Genomic DNA, 19,342 nt, shown 5'->3' with positions numbered 1-19,342 from the left:
GGCATCTTTGGTTTGGATTGCGGCCTCATTGTAGTTCCCGGTGGGAGGAGTTGGTGGTTATCAGAAGGATCTCTCCCACCATCGCAGGTAGTGGGGGTGGGGAGGGTGGCAGAAGGAGAAATCACAGCCATGGTCTCACTACCAATAACAAGCTCTTCCCCAGCTTGGCACAAATGCTTCTCCCACCCTCCCACCCATCCACTCCCAATTTTGGGTGTCATTTTTGCCAAATTGAACTGAAAGTTCAAACCATTCAACTTTTGACTTGGCTCTACTCTTAACCTGTTTCCCAAACAATAGCAGTGTTGGTGCCCGCTGAGACTACCTGGGGAAGGCATAAAACAAAATATCACCAGTGAGAAGGCCTTCTCCTCAGTTGCCACCCAAGTAACCTTCTTTTCAAAGAACACTCCAAGAAGTGGCTCCAAATGTAAATCCTGGCCAGGTTTGTGTGGGGAATGTGCTGAAGCTCCAGCCTCTTGAGGGCTTTAAAGGTCGAAAGTAGAAACACGCTGGGCCCCAATGAAGCTATTTTGGTATAGATATGAATTCTATGATTCCATGATACAATCAAGCCAGCACGATCCAGTTAGCTATAAGCCATCATGTTCTGAACTAGCTAATCTTTCTGAACAATTTTCAAGGACAGACTGCATTGTGGTAGATCAAATTCACTCATCTTTTACCAGTAACCTCCAAATTCATGTATTTGGTGGCAATTTTCTTTTGGGAAAAGACTCACATGGCCCTGTGTAAAAGGTCCAACACATGTTATCTGTTGTATTTATAAGAGTACTTAAAAGCCACCACTGCTAAGCTGTTGGCACAACAGGAATCTCAAGAGAAGTCCCCATTTGGTCTGCATTTGTCTTTCAGAGCCATGAGTTGAACAAACTCTGTTTACATGTGTTGTCTACTTCTAGGGTGTAGTGTATTGATGTACCTCCACTTTTATCAACACTTTACCAGCACATTCTGAGCAATAAAGATCTGAATGTTTTCCTTATCATTTAGGCAGAGTCCTCTAGATGGGGGGAGGTGACTTCCAGGTAGCTCCTAAGAATACTTTGACTTCCTCTGCCCCTTCTATTCTGCGTAGTAAGCTATTATTTTATTTCTCCCTGACCCCCCCCCCATTTTGTTTCATGATTTCTTCCTCCCAGTGACTTATACAGGCTGAGCTCCCACTCTCACACAGTGGGAATACGTAAGAATAAATGCTCATAAATGATTTGGGGACTTGTCTCCATGGAAGCAAATTTTACTCCTGCCGTGCGCAACGACATGAGGATAAGATTGTAAACTAGGCTGCCAAGTCCACGTGGTGTGAATTAGAAAAGGAGCAAGAGGGGGCGGGGAAGGCATCTAGCTTAAAAAGCTGGGTACAAGACAGGACCACCCACTTCCTAGTTCATCATATATTAGTCTTTACAAGTCCCTCTAGGATGCAAGTAGTTCAGATAAACGTATGAATAATGCTAGGATGTGTGTCAGTTTTCTTCCGATTAATATTGTAGATGTCATTAGAACATCCTTATCCACATATGGTAGCACTGTATGTATACAGGGGGAAGCAATTAGTAAAAACATAGTACAGTTAGAGGAATATCACTGGAGGCCAATTACAAAGGCTCCAGTAGGTATATTTAGGAATATTTAAACTATGCTTAATTTGTTCATATTTTATTGGTTGGAACTAAGATTATTTGAGGGTACGCGGGTGGCGCTGTGGGTAAAACCTCAGTGCCTAGGACTTGCCAATCGCATGGTCGGCGGTTCGAATCCCCGCGGCAGGGTGAGCTCATGTCGTTCGGTCCCAGCTCCTGCCCACCTAGCAGTTCGAAAGCACCCTTAAGTGCAAGTAGATAAATAGGTACTGCTTTCTAGTGGGAAGGTAAACGGCGTTTCCATGTGCTGCGCTGGTGCTGGCTCGCCAGAGCAGCTTCGTCACGCTGGCCATGTGACCCGGAAGTGTCTCCGGACAGCGCTGGTCCCCGGCCTCTTAAGTGAGATGGGCGCACAACCCCAGAGTTGGACACGACTGGCCCGTACGGGCAGGGGTACCTTTACCTTTTTAAGATTATTTGAGTGGGCGGCTGGGGGGGGGGAATGCAAATCTTTGTCTATTTCAGCTTGGTTAGACACAATGTAATCACCCCTTTGCATCCTCTCTACAATTCAATCCCACTGGCTTGCACTGCTTTGCAAGAGTCTATTGCTCCCAGCACCCTCTCCCTCTTGGCAGTGCCTGAACTTTCACTTGACTGTTCTCATTTGCTTCCTGGAGCAAATAGCTGCTTGGGAGGAGGTAGGATGTTCACCTGGAAAATATCACAAGGGGAGGTGGGAGTTAGACCTTTTATCTCTTCTACACTGTGGTTGCAATCCGGCTTAAGGCACCCAACAGCTGCTATTTTAAAAAGTTCCAATGACAAAAAGCACCATTATACATGTCTCACCATGCTGAATTTGACCCCAAAGTTGAAGTGTTTATTGCAGTCACTCAAAGGTCTGCTTCTTACTCTTAGCTCTGTGGGGGAGAAGCTGTAGAATTTCACGATGATGATAAAGATGCACTCTGCACATAGTCAGATGATCCCTCCTTTGCCATAGTGTTTCACATATCCTAGGTTTGGTACTTGTTTTTGGACGGGATGGAGAATGGGATGAACTTAACTTGTTTGAAAACAGTGTCCGATTATTCACAAACAGTCCGATGTCCAGGAAAACATTTTTTGGCACATCACAACTTTTTAGATTTCAGTTTTGTGTGCACTTGCTGGGGAACAGAGCTGCCCCGGGAGGTTTTGCTGCCAGAGGCAAAATATGAAGTGCTGCGTCCTAGCGCCCTGGCCACCTCCTCCAAAGCCACTGCCACCACTGTGCTCAGGTGTACCAGCACTATGGTTGATTCTCTAATTATTTGGTTGCAAAGCAGATAATGAATCATCTCGACAACCTTTAAAAGCCGAAATTGGTTACCGGTATTAAATGCAAGGCAAAACACCACAATGCTCTGATCTAGAAAATGGCACCCTCTGAACATTTAGATGTGTGTTCATTTTGTGTAACCATTTATTTGGTATTAAAATGGTGCCCTCTTAACATTTAGATGTGTGTTCATTTTGTGTAACCATTTATTTGATATTGCCATCCAGACTTGTAATGGAAATTGAATACATGCCCATATAAACTGCACTGAAGACCCAAATACGGAGACAATATTCTCTAGAACAATGGGTAGCCTTTGTCTTAGTTCCCAATCTGTAAAATTGGGGTAATACAAGGATACGTTCAAAATTGCAAAGCACTCTGTTACTGTGGCAACAGGCTTTGGATCAACTGTTCTATAGATCAATAGACCAATGTTGTAATTTGACCCCAAACGCTTTATGTAAAACTGAAATTTCCCCTTCGTCCCTTGTTGCAGCTGAGAAAGTATGAACTCGGAATGAAAAGAGTAGGGAAAAATCTGCCCATTATAGGAAAGGAAATTATGGTGTTTCTGTAGGAACGCTTATTATTATTCACTTTTTCTTTGGCATTTTGCAGGCTGTAGAAAGGGGCAGAAATTCCAATAAATTATATACTGTAGTTCAACTTCTAGCACACGGTATTTAAATCAAAACTCACAGTTTACAAAGAAGCTTTTATTATCCTCTGTAGGCATCTGCAAATTGGTTCAAATACATGTAATTAATGGTCCCAGCATTGTGGGTAAGCGTTATATTCAGTGTAACTCTTTGCACCAGTCATTTCAGCAGCTTTCCTCATTTGTTAAATTAAAAAAAAAAAACCAACCTGGACAATAGTGAATGGCAACATAATAACATCATGTGGTGCATACAATAATGGGCCAAAATGCCAATGTCCTTACAATGTGTCCTTAAGCAACTTGAACATCTGTGGGTGGAAATAATAACTTTGGCCTATCTAAAGAGTGTAGCGTTTTCTTTCGTTTGCAGAAATAAAACTCTTAGATTAGTATTTTGAGCCTTTGTATTTGTCTAGCATATTTTGGATCCAGAATCGACATACTTCAGAATGACAAATGTATTATGTGCATTATATTCTGTGAAAAATGAAACTTTTGCTAGTGGTAACCACTCAGAGCATCCGACTGGGGGATCACTGCCAGAGAGAGCCTTTGGGGGTGGAAAAGGTTCTCCATCCCTGGTCTCTAGCAAAGAAAATACAATGAAAAGCTTAGAGAAGAAAAAGTGTGATACTTTTAGACCTTCACTGCTGTTTTGTTTTAGTGATCCTTGTTTAAAAAATGGTACCAGGGCCCTGGGTTTGTCGGCGGAAATTTCTGGTGTGGAATCCATTTCTTGTGCCTGGGGTATTTGAATTCTGTTCCTTAACCTAATGGACTTTTCCCACTTTGATAACTATGGCAAGTCTGCAGAGTGCCTAGGATATTCATCCTTTTCCGAACAACATATGAGCATCTGAGGCACAGACCTCCAAGCACGCTTAATTACAACTTTTCTAAATACAGTGGTGCCTCGCAAGACGAAATTAATCCGTTCCGCGAGTCTCTTAGTCTTGCGGTTTTTTCGTCTTGCGAAGCACGGCTATTAGCGGCTTAGCGGCTATTAACGGCTTAGCGGCTTTAAGAAAAAGGAAACAAACTCGCAAGAACTCGTCTTGCGAAGGAAGCCCATAGGGAAATTCGTCATGCGGAATGACTCAAAAAACGGAAAACTCTTTCGGCTAGCGAGTTTTTCGTCTTGTGAGGCATTCGTCTTGCGGGGCACCACTGTAACACCTTTGCCTTTTTGCCAATAGGTGGCAACTGCAGAAACACAATCTACCGGGAGGGGTTGGAGAGACACTTGATTGATAGCCTGCAAAGCCACTGCCAGTCAGCATAGACCTTACTTATGAACTGATGGTCTGACTCAATAAAACACTGTAAATACTGAGTCAGTTCCAAACTGAGCTGAGAGGAGTTTACTCACCTTTAATCTGCACTTCTTTTACTTGCCGAAAGTCCAGCTATCACCCTCAAACGTTTTATTGTTTCTGTATGTGCTGTACTTTTAAAAAGAGCTGAGGATATTTCTGGTGTTCACTTTCCCCCTCTGCATCCGGGTTGCTATGGTAAACCTATTATTCCGGGGAAGGGAAAAACGCGTTGGTGAAAGTGTTGATCCCTTTTTCATTTTTTCCCTGTGATTTCCTCTAATTACTCAAATGATCAAGTTTGCGTTGAAAGTATGGTTATCGTAAGGCAAAGCAAGAGGAAAGGCCCAGGCCGTGTGGGCCAGCTGTTATTTCCACAGCAGACACATTCAATAAAATAGGACAACTGCTGAAATTATCTCCCTCTGCGTCCTGAAAATGGGCTCTCCTGTTTTGTTGTTGCTGGGTTCTTTTCTTTGGCCCAGTAGGCCAGCCTCTTTAATAGAGCGACCTGGAATTTAGTCCTGTGCTACGCGACTAAGCTTTTTTCTACCCGTCTGTCAAGCAAATTGGCTACTTTTGAGGGGGTGAAGGATGGGGGAGGAGGTGAATTTTTCTTTAAAAAAAGATGGTGACAAATGTTATAGGGAATGGTAGAATATAGAAAAAAGAAACAATTGAGTGGATTGGCTTCAAGTCTTTGTTATTCGCTGAGATGTAAACTAGGAATTATTATTAATAATAATTTTAGCCACTGCATTGTGTTGCACATAAGTCCAACTCTCAAAGTTGTGATCACAAGACACACTTGGGGGGGGGGTTGTGGAAGGTATTATGAAGAAAGCACTGGTTTCTGACACAATATGTGAGGGAGAAGAGACTAGTGTGTATATATGGACCTGTAATTTAGCCATGGTTTTTATTTATTGCTTCTTTTCCGAATCTTTTGGAATCATCCAGACTAACGTGTATTAGATGCAATGTTGGAATAAGTGCATGGTAGAATATACATTCTACAGTTGATGTCATCCATAGAATATGGAAGTGTATTGGCTGGTTGACTTGTAAGCTCTTTGGAAGAATTTCTGGCACCTTTCTGTGGGGTGCTTTCTCTCTGATGCAGTACAGTCTAAGCTGCGTCCTCTCCTCTCCTTCCTTTCCTCTCCTCTCCTTCCTCTCCTCTCCTTCCTTGGAGGCTTATAAGCAGAGGTTGGGTGGCATTAGCCATGGGTGCTTTAGCTGAGATTCCTGCATTACAGGAGGTTGGGGGGCCCTGGTGAAGCGGTGTGGGGAAACAGGACTGGTAGATGATAAACACAAGAAGCACCTTGCTGGATCAGACCAGAGGCCCATTGAGTCTGGTATCCTGTGGCCAACCAGATGCTTCTTCTGGGTAGCCCACAAGCAGGGTACGGACATGACAGCACTGTCCCCACTTGCAGTTCCAAGGAACTTGTGTTCAGGATGCATACTGATTCCCTTGCCTTCAGTCTAAAGTGGCACAGCCAATTCTGTGATCTAAGGGCACCTTGGTGAAGCTAATTTCGCAGGTCTGAGTCCAGACACTGCCTGCTTGGGAGACAATATGGGAACCCTATGTAACCCTACCTTGACTTCCATGAAAAACATAAGAAAAGCCATCCCGGATCAGAAAGAACAAAAGAAAAGCCAAAGGCCCATTTAGCCCAGTACTATGTTCTCACTAGGGATGCGGGTGGCGCTGTGGGTTAAACTACAGAGCCTAGGACTTGCCGATTAGAAGGTCGGCGGTTCGAATCCCCACGACAGGGTGAGCTCCTGTTGCTCGGTCCCTGCTTCTGTCAACCTAGCAGTTCAAAAGCACGACAAAGTTCAAGTAGATAAATAGGTACCGCTCCAGCGGGAAGGTAAACGGCGTTTCCGTGCCCTGCTCTTGTTCACCAGAAGCGGCTTAGTCAAGCTGGCCACATGACCTGGAAGCTGTATGCCGGCTCTCTCGGCCAATAAAGCGAGATGAGCGCCGCAACCCCAGAGTCGGCCACAACTGGACCTAATGGTCAGGGGCCCCTTTACCTTTACCTATGTTCGCACTGATGCCTGTGGGAAGCCGGCAAACAGGACCTTTGTGGAACAGCACTCTCCCCAGCTGCAACTCCTAGCAACTGGTACCCAAGAGCACCCTGCTTCTGACAGTGAACATAGACCATTTCATTTCATTTCACTTTTAATTTGTGTACTGCCTTTCTATATTACTGTACACAAGGCTGTTGACAAGCTGAAGAAACAACGAAAGTCAGCAAAGCTCACACACCTAATGACAGTATGATCTAATAAAAAAAATAGGTTTGAAATAAACAACTCATGTCGAACAATATATTCAATAAACCATTTGAATATAATAGTAAACAATAAAATTAAGTATCAGCAAATAATAATGAAACAGTTTGCACTTATCAGTTACAATAAAGGATTGCTAAACTCAGGAAAAGATAATGGCAAATTGCAATGTGTAAAATATCACAAAACATACAAACCCATGTGAAAGGATCAGATTGATAAACAAGGACACACCTATCTCTATCTCTATCTCTATCTCTATCTATATATCTATATATCTATATCCTGAACTCCTCTGTTTTCTCCCCAGCTGCTTCTGCTATTCTCAAGGTCATGGTCTGGGAAAGGCTCCTAGGGGCTGGAGGGTGGGGCAAGGCAGGTAGAAAAAGCCATTGCCTGATTGATGGATAGCACAAAGTCTCTCTCCCGTCCATAGCCACTGATGCTAGTGGCCATTGATTGCCTTATACGCCATGCATTTGTCAAATCTGCTTTTGCCTTCTGTGGGAGTGAATTCCATAGTTAACCATGTTCTGCATGAAGAAGTACCTTCTTCTTCACTGTTGACTACACTTTTATGAAGAAATGGTAGTGTGGGCTGAGCCTACAAGACTCAGAAGAGTCTAGAAAGAAAGCCATGAGATGTGGGTACCATGACACCTTCCTAATATGGAAGGCCCATATCTCAGTGGTTGAGCACCTGCTTTAGATGTGGGAGGTTCTGTGTCTAATCCTGGGCATCTTCTAATCCAGGTAGCTCATGATAGGGAAGACCCTGGAGACCACTGCCAGTGGATGATATTGGCCAAATGGGCAGCCAGCCAGACCTTTTCAAGGTTGCTCCTTTTATTCCTAATAGAGGTAGGAGCTTTGATGTAGCAGTCTTTCTAGAATTTCTCCTTTTGAATATATTGCATTTGTATTTCAATACGATCTTTATATTTATTTGCCGCTTCCTTAATGACCCAGTGCAGCTCTGATTGTTGCATGTGACTGATGGAGTGCTTATTCTTACAGGGAAATGCGAATGTGGCCAGTGCACTTGTTTCCCTCCAGGAGAGTCCAAAATATATGGCAAAATCTGCGAGTGTGACGATCGGCAATGTGAAGACATAGATGGCGTCGTCTGCAGTGGTATGTTGCTAAATTAAAGCAAGGGGCCCAGCATAATGCACTCTCTTCATCCTCTTTGCGTGTCGAGGTCCCCAGGGCCACCCCAATAACTCACACATCACACAGAAATTTTTGTTTAAGATTTTTGGCATAATTTTGGCCACAACTTTCTTAAAATACAAATTTGTGAGTGGTTGCTTAGGCATTGGTTGCGACTATCTGCCCCCACCATGGGGGACAGACTGACATTCCGCACGATGCGAAAGTCGGAATGGGGGAATACACTTGGGGGTTACGCGGAGCAGGGAACCTGCCCTCACCCCAAATGCAACCAGGAGCTCATTGCTATGGCCCGAGCCCCCTTGACAGAGTGGACAAGCAATAGTTAGCTCCCAATTCCTTTAACGGAATCCCTTGCAGCAGCAGCATTAGAGGGGCAGGCACAGCCAATCCATGCCCCTCAACCAACCAAACCATAAACCAATGCCTAACCGCGAACCTTACAAGTTGTGACGATTTGCTACGCAGTAGGCAAAAACCAAATGGCCCCAGCCAATCAGCCAGATGGACAAAATTCCTACCAGGCCCCCGCTCCAAAGCAGACGACCCCATGATAGGCATAGCAAGGTCAAAGCAAACAACCCTATTCTAGGGAGGGAGGGACGGGCAATCCAATGCACGGGCGAAAAGAGGAAGCCTTAGCCTCGTGCAAGGAGTTTTACTATTTCTGGCTGTCAATCAATAAATGGCAACATTAACTTCTTCCCAACAACAAGGGAAGCCCCAATCGCATCAGTGGCCAACGATCAATTAGCCCGCCCCCCAACTTTGGAGTGTCCTGGCGGCCCCCACCGCAACACGTGCTCTCCATGAAGGAGAACACGCTTTATCAGATCAGACTCCTGATGAAACGATTTCCTGCAAGTCTGCTGTCCAGCAGCCCCAAAGTACATGTTATGTAAGGAGAATACTGGGAACAAATATACGGCTCTGGAGCAGATCAAAGAGCAACCCACCACAGTCCGGAATTGCCATATAATTGGTTTTAAAGGATCCTGATGGTTTCTTAAATTGACATGTGGAAGAAAATGAGGAGTGACTCAAGGAACCGTAGGCTGAATAAGGTTGCTTCAGTTGACCTGTGCATTTGAACATTTATGCTGGTTTGTTTGCGGGGAAGTTAGACAACACTGAACCATCAAAGCAAGCATTACCCCACACTTTCCACTGCCTTTCTATGTCACTTTCATCACTGCAAAAAGTCTCTCTCTTTTTGGCAAAGCAAGTTTGTGTGTAAGAGTTCCAAATCAAGTCGCACAACCTAAATTTGCTATTGGTAGTGTTATCGTTAAAACAGAAATGCATCTATTGCATAACTCTAAATCAGGGCAGTGTTTCAGATTTGCAGTATGGATTTTTGCAGATGGAAATAGGCACAGAAATGAAGGTAGGAGTCAGGTGCCAATACCCTTTTCACTGGTGTACACTGGGTTCATGTTACTCTTGGAAAACATTTACCACCAGTTTACCACCTGCCAGATTTGCTTTGTTAAAATGCCTGCTTGACGCTTTGTGTCAACTTAGAAAGTTGTGCTGCTTGCCAAGGAAGTTTCTGCTGTGCAAGGCTGAAGTTGTCTCCTGGTTCCCATGGAGATGCACGAGATAAGGTATTGCACAGCTTATTTTAAGGCACAGGGCAGAGAAACTTCATTTTCTTATTCAGTGTGTGCATGCCACTCTGCATCGCTACATTGGGAACCAACTTCAGTCTCATTTTTGCTGCAAAGGACAGAAGCCTTAGGCCCCCCCTGAGAAAGCAGAAAGTGTTACAGCTGAAGGGACCTCAGAGAAAGGCAGGGATTTTGCCTGGAGATTAGATGCCTACTGAAATGAGAGAGGAAAAAGTGAATGGCAATGCAGGTGATCTGAATAAGAATGGTCACCTGCCCTCTCTGACTAGCAGAGATTGATGAATAGCTTTCTTTTCTGACTCTAGGCCCAAGTAGGTATAAGGAGAAGAATGTGATAGATGAGGGAGTAAGCAGCCGTGATCTTACATGTTTATTATAGCGACTTGAAAATGCAGCTGCCTGTCATCTGAAGAAGAAAGGAATGAGCTTTCTCAGCAAGACCTGTGGCCCAGTGCTTTAGCCTTCTGCTCAGAGAAGTCAAAAGGGGAGATGTCCTAAATAGTCTGTTCCATTCCCTTAAAATAATGCCATTGATTACAATGGAACTTATTTCCAAGTAAATGTGCTTAGGATTGCAGACTTCAGTGCACAGGTCTTCCTTCTCCTTGGAGTATTGAACATGTTTAGAATATTATAACGCTTTCAAATGTGAGCTGTTTCAAAAGGAAATCTGTGCAACATCCAAATCCCAAAGAATAAAAATGTTCTGGGTGGGGAGTTTGCCATGATGAAAAATAAAATAGAACTACTAAATAATGTTATTCATCATTTAAATTTCACTTTCAGTGCTTAATGCATTTAACAATTATTTTTATTGCGATGCTTACAAGAGCCCACTGAGGGTGGGTCTGTTATCTCCATTCTATACTCTTGGATAACTGAAGCTGAGAGAGTAAAAACTGTGTGTAGCCAGCTCACAAATCAATGAGACAAAATTTGAATCATATTTCATAGGTTTAAGGGTAGTGAAACAATTATCACTAAATAGGGCTTTGAATTTTCACTAAATTTGGCATGGTCATGGAGAGAGGGCGAAACAGTGAAGCTTGAGGGTAAGAATCATAAGAGGGAAAGGAGTTTGCACACACTTTCCTCAGTAAATGATACCTTCTGATAAATAGGTTGTATGATTAATAATAATAGTAATAATAATTTGTTTGTTTGTTTATACATACCCCGCCCATCTGGCTGGGTTTCCCCAGCCACTCTGGGCAGCTCCCAACAGAATTAAAAGCACAATAAAACATCAAACATTAAAAACCTCCCTAAACAGGGCTGCCTTCAGATGTCTTCTAAAAGTCAGATAGTTGTTTATTTCCTTGACATCTGGTGGGAGGGCATTCCATAGGGCAGGCACCACTACCAAGAAGGCCCTCTGCCTGGTTCTCTGTAATATCACTTCTCGCAGTGAGGGAACTGCCAGAAGGCCCTCAGAGCTAGACCTCAGTGTCCGGGCAGAACAATGGGGGTGGAGACGCTCCTTCAGGTATACTGGGCCGAGGCCATTTTTGCTGTAGTCCCTCTCTTCCACATTGAACCCTGCTAACATTGCTAAATGAGACACTTTTGCTAACTAAGGGTTGTGTGCACTCCCTCATCTTTCCAATCTGTACAATATTTGTCCATGAAATATAGATATAGATACAGCTATGGTGGATCAGATTGTGTGTGGGGACCTGATTTATGGATTGATTGTCATGGTTACCCCTGGAGCAATTACATATTGGAGACTGCAACCAATTATAAACCAGTGCCCGCTTTAAATATTCATGTAGGCTTACATATACATTTGCAAACAGGTTCCTGTTTATGTATGCAGATGCATGTTTGCGAAGGTGAGTGTAGAAGGAGATCCAGTTTGCCCACCGTAAAGTACGCAGCATGCCATAGTTATTGAGTGCTTAACTTTGTATGAAGAACAATCAATAAGTGAACTGGAAAGGGTAACGTGACTCGACTCCACAAGTTGTTCTTCAGGCTGCTCTGTACACAAATAAGAACAGCTCAAAGACTTCTGGACATATAAACATGGAAATTAGCAAAGTCCCTTTCCTGCTGTTCACAAAGGGCTGAAGGACTGATTCACATTGCACTCTTCTTTGTGCACAGCAGTGCTCAAAGTACGGAACAGTGCATTTCCAAATACTCGGGGATACAGTGTGTGCACATGTGAGGGAGCAGCAGGCCAATCCAGTTCCCTGGGGCATGCCCACCATAAGAGGTCTGGTGTAGGCAGATGCCCACCAGGTGTGTCTTCTTCAGTTACAAAGTCACAGTGATTGATGTGATTGCACATGCTGAATTTTGCCCTGCCTGGGAACTCTGAAAAGTACAGATGGCATTTTCCAAGTCGAGTGTGGCAAAGTGAGCTTTTTGCACAGCATTCCAACACATTTTTTTTTAATCTGGCTTAAGCCCTGCCTTGGGGATGGAAACTCTGGCCGTTGCACTGTGTACTATTGGCATGGCATTGTCTGACAAGGAGGGATGTTGTTTGGACTCAGGGCTGTGCTTGCCACAAAACCTTCTTGCGTGGCTCATTTCCCTGTGCCCCAACCAGGCTTTGGTCATAGAGATTTAGCAGGTGAAGCTTCTCCTTTGTTGACAAGGCGAACGGGAATCCATCGCAGCCTGTTCTGACCCCATGCTGGTGCTGTTACTGCCATAAGGCAGAGTGAGGTGGCTGCCTCAGAAAGCAATTGCTGGGTGTGTGAGAGGAAGGCAGTGGTGGCAGTTCCTGTTATCTATCTGTGAATATATATTTTTTTATGTGCCTTTCACAAATAGTTGAAAATAAATCCTTTCACTTGTTAGGCTGGCAACATTTGAACAAGTATCATTTGCAAACTCCTCCAGACAGCGTCCGCATGAAGTCCTCTCACCTTTGCAGTCAAGATGGAACTAACATAACCAAGCAATTCCCAAATGCTAACTGCCAACTGCCAATTGCCACCTCCTTCCCCTAATACCATCTATTCTTTGTGAAATACATTCCCAGTGAAATACTGTTTCCACAGCCATTCTTTTTGAGCTTCCCTCATCCATTCCCCCTTTGTTGGAAGCTATGAGTCCTATGTGACCAGCCCTGTGCCCCATAACCTAGCCTGCTGCCCTCAGGTGTGGTGGAGAGTGGTGCCTCATTGCCAGTGCTGAAGTAAAATCCAAGTACCTGGCTGGTCAGCTTCAGGAGGAAGTTGCAATCTTGCTCAGCCTGGGCAGCAAAATGTCCTATGCCGGACCCGTCCCTCATAATAAACTTAAAATACAAACTTCTCCCTGCCTCGCCATCTCTCCTTCTAGGTCACGGCATGTGTTCCTGCGGTCGATGCATTTGCAAGGATGGATGGTTTGGGAAGTTGTGTCAGCACCCAAGGAAGTGCAACATGACGGAAAGTGAGAGCAGAAGTTTCTGCGAATCGGCGGACGGCATATTGTGCTCAGGGAAGGGTAAGTGCGGGGAAACAAAGTGCCACAGTGTATGGGCATGCTCTGAGAGATTAAAAAAAGTACAGCCTGCAGGTTATAAATTGTAGCACTCAACTTTCATAGCCCCCTCGCTGTTTGACAGCTTTTCAAAATGATTTTACAATACAGAGAACTCTTGTCATGAGGTTCTCCGTTTTGTATTTAGAAGCTTTCCTTTCAGGCATTGTTTACCAACAGCGTGTGGTCCCATTTGCAGGTATAGTTGTGGGTGGGTGTATCTATATGAGGCCATTGTGTATGAGGGATTATATCTTGGCATGATGTTCCAAGTGTTGCCAGCAGGTGTGTGAGCACGTTTGCTAAACTTGTCTGGAGTGGGAAGAGATTCTTTCTCTTTTCTTTTGGACTGCCGATTCCATTCATATCCATCAAAGTCTGAGGGGGTTCCTTCATTTCAGAGGTTTTATACCTTGTTAGATTGCCATTCGTTTTTGGTTGCAAACTGTATTATGGCTGCTTCTTCGAACCTATGAAATTTGTACCAAATGCAGACATTTTAAGAAAAGACTGGCTCAGTGGTGACTGAAGCCCTCTGGGTTGGAAAGAGAGTTAAATAATCTTCTAAAATTGTGTAGGATGTGATTCTTTGGTTTTTGTTTTTGTTTTTTTTAAAAAAACCAAACAAACCTCTGTCTCTCAGGATTCATCTACATGTATTTAGTATCTCGCTTTTCTAATACTGCAAATGGTTCTGCGCATGGGCTAGGATGCAGATTGCTACTGAGAGGCTCATATAAAGGGCTGACACTAGTCCCGTGGGATGTTTGCCACCATTGTGGCAGCTGGGCCCCATCGTGCTATGTTGAAAACTTCAAAAACCTAGCACAGTGGCCTCCTGTTTGAGTTCCTTGCTTCTAGCCATGGTGAGCAGAGGACCCATATGGCTGCTACCATCATCACAAGGCGGGGATGGAGGGACATGGCTCTCACAGGGATACTGGTTCTGAGCATTGGTCAAGGTAGAACGTAGCTGAGAGAGATATTGCTGCACTGCAGGGTTCGCCTGATGTTGTCTGGAGTCAGGAATGCGGAAACCTTTGGCCCTTTGGATGTTTCTGGACCCTAGCCCTTATCATCCCTGGCCATTGGCCATGCTAGCTGGAAAATGATGGAGGTTGGAGTCCCACAGCACTTGAAGATCCATAGGACCTCCATCCCTGGTGTACAGAAGTGTGATGGGTTCTTCTGGCAAGGTGGAACAGTAATTGTAAATGAAACTTCCACAGAGCCAAGACTGAGCCACCATCTTTAAATCAGAGTTCTGCTTAGCTACTGTGTATTCAGCTGAGCAACTGAAAATAGAAAGTAAGGAAATTCCCCTCCTAGGCAAAATGCTGAATGAGGAACAACTGCACAAGTTCTTCATTATAATAGTAATATAATAATTTATTATTTATACCCCGCTTCCAAAAAAATATTAAAATACAATAGTCTGCTAAACAGAGTTGCCTTCAGATGTCTTCTAAAAGTCTGGTAGTTGTTTTTCTCTTTGACATCTGGTGGGAGGGCGTTCCACAGGGCAGGTGCCACTACCGAGAAGGCCCTCTGCCTGGTTCCCTGTAACTTGGCTTCTTGCAGTGAGGGAACTGCCAGAAGGCCCTCAGAGCTGGACCTCAGGGTCCGGGCTGAATGATGGGGGTGGAGAAGCTCCATCAGGTATACTGGACTGAGTCTGTTTAGGTCTTTAAAGGTCAGCACCAACACTTTGAATTGTGCTCGGAAACGTACTGGGGGCCAATGTAGATCTTTCAAGACCAGTGTTATGTGGTCTCTGCAGCTGCTCCCAGTCACCAGTTTAGCTTCTGCATTATGGATTAGTTGTAGTTTCCGGGTCACCTTCAAAGGTAGCCCCATATAGAGCGCATTGCAGTAGTCCAAGCGAGAGATAACTAGAGCATGCACCTCTCTGGAGAGACAGTCTGTGGGCAGAGTCTCAGCCTGTGCACCAGATGGAGCTGATAAGCAGCTGCCCTGGACACAGAAGTGACCTGCGCCTCCATGGACAGCTGTGCGTCCAAAATGACTCCCAGGCTGCACACCTTTTTCACATTGCACATTGTTTTCACATTCCACTCCAGCAGTGGAATGGTTTGTGTGTATGTGTTTTGTGGCGGAGAATTAGGCAGTTTTAGGTATACATTAAATTATTTTTCCTCTCTGGGTTTAATTGCAAACTATTTGTCATTGCAGAATATATACTGGTATACTTAACTAATTGCTTGTAGAACTCAGCGTGAAAGAGAAAGGGGAAAAGAATAGAATTTGGTGGGTTTGCCTTTCATTCGCTTTGGCTTCTTGTCTTCCTTCTTACCTGTCTCAATAGGCAACAGGCATCATGGAATATAGGGTAGTAAACACACTACAGAGGTTGTGGGGTTCATCTCTCATCAGCCCCAACCAGGATGGCCAACAATCAAGGATGATGGGAGCTGTGGAAAAAGCCACTTTAGCTGCAGTATCCTGCACCTTGTATGCACTGCAATTAAACAAAGGAAGTTTGATGGTTAGCTACCTGGGGAAACAATATGATGCCTTTTTTCAGAGTATGAAAGCCTGATGCTAGGCTGCTATTCTTAACCCAACTAATCCTTCACTGGCTCGCTCTTAGTGCAGAAGAGGACACGCACCTTATTCTAAGAAATGATTAGCCTTTAAGGCCATTTTAATACATTTGTTCTAGGGCGGTTGTTATGGTACCATATCGAGCAATTATACGCTGGTGAGCATGTCCGAAGATCAAGCTGTTAATGGAGCTTTGCATTTTGTGCAAAACACTTTTCTTAAAAAATAATAATGAAATCTTAAAACATCTGGCAGCTACAGGCTCAGCTTAATTTCTGGCTGCGTTTCCAGGTTTCTGCCTGAAAGATTTATTTTTGAAGAATTTATTTCAACAGCTGATTCTTCACATTAGCGTTGCCGGCACCTCCAGCTGCGATTCCTGGTGGTGGAGCATTGTGGTTGAAAAGACACATTGTCCACACACAAAAACACAACTCGGTATGCCAGTGAAGTTGATGGCGGAACAGGGACACCGGCCCAGTTTGGCCGAGCCTAAACTCATCAGAGGCAGAAAGTGCCAGTAGCCCCTGAGATTCCTGCATTGCAGAGGATTGGACCAGATGACCTCAGGATCCCTTCCAGCTCTATGATTCTAAGATCCAACCCCTTGGATGCAAGGACAGATCTTCTGGATAAATTATAATCCAGCAACCATCACCTTGGGATGCGGGTGGCGCTGTGGGTTAAACCACAGAGCCTGGGACTTGCCGATCAGAAGGTCAGCGGTTCGAACACCTGTGACAGGGTGAGCTCCCATTGCTCAGTCCCAGCTCCTGCCAACCTAGCAGTTCGAAAGCACATCAAAGTGCAAGTAGATAAATAGGTACCGCTCCGGCGGGAAAGTAAACGGCGTTTCCGTTTCTGGTTCACCAGAAGCGGCTTAGTCATGCTGGCCACATGACCCGGAAGCTGTACGCCGGCTCCCTCGGCCAATAAAGCAAGATGAGCACCGCAACCCCAGAGTCGGTCACGACTGGACCTAATGGTCAGGGATCCCTTTACCTTTACCTTTTAACCATCACCTTATGAAACAGGGAAGACTTGAAAGGCCAAAAGAGGGTCGCAACTGCTCCTACTTAAGCCAGCACACACAATCTAGCCAAAATTAAACTCCCCCACAACTCCCATTCATTCCAGAGAGAGAGAGAATTGATTCATTTTCCCCACTGAAATCAGTAGGTCTTGAAAGTGTTTCTTTTTGTAGTGGGATTGTGCTCAGTTTTATACGTCATGGGGTTAGTTAGACATCCCTCGTGGACACAAGTGCTCGAGTTTTCCTGTTCCCCGCTGTTTGAGTGGGGCACCCAATATGACCCGTGGGCTGGAGAAACAAAAGCCTTTTGCTTCGAAAGGAAAGCAGGTCATGTTTGTGGCATGCTCTGCTTCCTCCACAGCCAGCAGATAATAAACGGCTGTGTAGCTTATTCTTCCTGCTTCGTTGTTGTTATTGTTGTTTTAAAAAATCCCTGATTGGATTTAGTGGCTTCAGTGCCCTCAAGGAATATCTCTCCTGTCCCTTCTTGCCTTGTTACCTTAGCCTAATTAATTAATTAATAAATCACACACTGCTTTGTCCCACTGGGAAACAGTAGGCTTGATTTTAGAGCTTTGGCAGAAAGCGAAAGCATCTACCTCTTCACAGTAATTCCTTATTAAAACAAAATGGAAGGAGGTGGAGGAGGTATGGAGAGAAATCACTACAGGGCCTTATAGAAAACTCTTCAAGTCAAAGCATACCTCTATAGCATTCTTCTCTTCAATGGGCTTTTATCTTGATTATCTCCTTGTAGACAATTGCTTATTAATAGGCACTGATTGTGCGCCCAAGATGTTTCAGGCCCGACAGGTAAAGCTCCACTGTTCTGTAAGTGCTAGTAATGATTTTTTTGTGTGCTTTCAGGTTCTTGTCACTGCGGAAAGTGCATCTGTTTGCCCCAGGAATGGTACATCACAGGGGAATTCTGCGAATGCGACGACAGAGACTGTGACAAACATGATGGCCTTGTTTGCACAGGTGTGGCACAATCACCCTGCCAACTCCTCTCTTTAAGCACGTAGGATAGCAGAGACTGAAAGAGTTTATCTGGTGTGCCAGCCTCTGCCACCCAAAATGGTGCAATTGTTCACCCAACAGCCTCCCACCCACCAACATATGCACTTTTGACCACACTGTGCTTATAAGCTGAGAGACAAAGAAACCCAGTAGGGTTGCTTACAAAGCTCATAGTTCCAAGTGAACAGGAGGAAACCTCTCTCCTGGTTTGGGAAGGTCAAGAAGACAGCTAGATAGCTCAGTTGGTTAGAGCATGGCACCAATAACGCCAAGGTTACAGGTTTGATCCCCATATGGGACTACTGCATATTCCTTCATTGCAGGCAGTTGGATTAGATGATCCTCAGGGTCCCTTCCAACTCTTAAGATTATACAAGAAATCTGCCAATTTTGTTTTTTCTGTGTTTCTCTCTGTTTTTGAATCTGAAGTTCAGTTTGCCACATTTCAGCATCAGTTCATAATATATATGGATATCTATATCTATAATGAAAACTGGTTGGCAATTTAGTGTACTTCTTTCCTAATATTACATATCATTTTGCCTAACATGCACATTTTCGCAAGCTATTTCCCCTAACATCTTCCCCGCATTATTTTCAGCGATATGTGCACTTATATGCACACCCCCCTAGGGCTTGTTGTTAGAAAACTGTCACTGACAGCAAGGGAGGGGAGTTTGTTTGATGACAGGCACACCTCTTAAAGAAACAGGCCACACACACTATAGCTACATCCTGTTTCCCATGCTCTCAAAACACAGTATTTTGTCACTTAATAAAATATGACCTTTTGGGGGGGGGGGGAGCAATCCGTGGTGACAGTGAGAAGCAAATCTGTACAAAAGTTTGTTGAAAGCTCTATGTAGCTGGAGTGCTGGAGGGCACATTTCCCATCCCATAATGCTCTTTTTAATAGCTGAAGCTGACTTATCCTGATGGATAGCAGAGCTCCTGCACTGCTGCTGAAGATGTGATATTGCACTGAAACTGCTATATTGGGATTAACCTTAGTTTAGTGCTTTGAAAGAAAGCTACATTTTTCATCTTGGGAGAAGGCTGGGGGAAGCACCCTTTAATTTCTCTGAATGACTTGCCCAGTTATTGGAGAATACATAACGCAATATGAAATGTACTTCTCTAGTTGAGTTCCCTGCATTTTAGGGGGTCCCTCCCAGCTCCGCAATTCCATGATTCTAGAACATCAGGGAAGCAC

At 44.4% G+C, this 19,342-nt stretch overlaps 1 protein-coding gene across 1 annotated transcript in view; it reads left to right on the top strand.

The window, feature by feature from the left end:
- The window catches only part of ITGBL1 (integrin subunit beta like 1), a 132,596-nt gene that overhangs the window by 110,146 nt on the left and 3,108 nt on the right, over positions 1-19,342 (top strand). Inside the window, exons 8-10 of the mRNA XM_081858204.1 lie at positions 8,242-8,358; positions 13,329-13,475; positions 17,977-18,090. Of these exons, the coding sequence (XP_081714330.1) occupies positions 8,242-8,358; positions 13,329-13,475; positions 17,977-18,090 (378 nt within the window). The remainder of the gene's footprint in view (positions 1-8,241; positions 8,359-13,328; positions 13,476-17,976; positions 18,091-19,342) is intronic.

Source organism: Podarcis erhardii (genome assembly GCF_964252035.2).
Source record: "Podarcis erhardii genome assembly, chromosome: 4".
NCBI classification, from domain to species: domain Eukaryota; kingdom Metazoa; phylum Chordata; class Lepidosauria; order Squamata; family Lacertidae; genus Podarcis; species Podarcis erhardii.
Note: the sequence above shows the minus strand (reverse complement) of the source record. Positions and strands in the feature narration are given on the sequence as shown.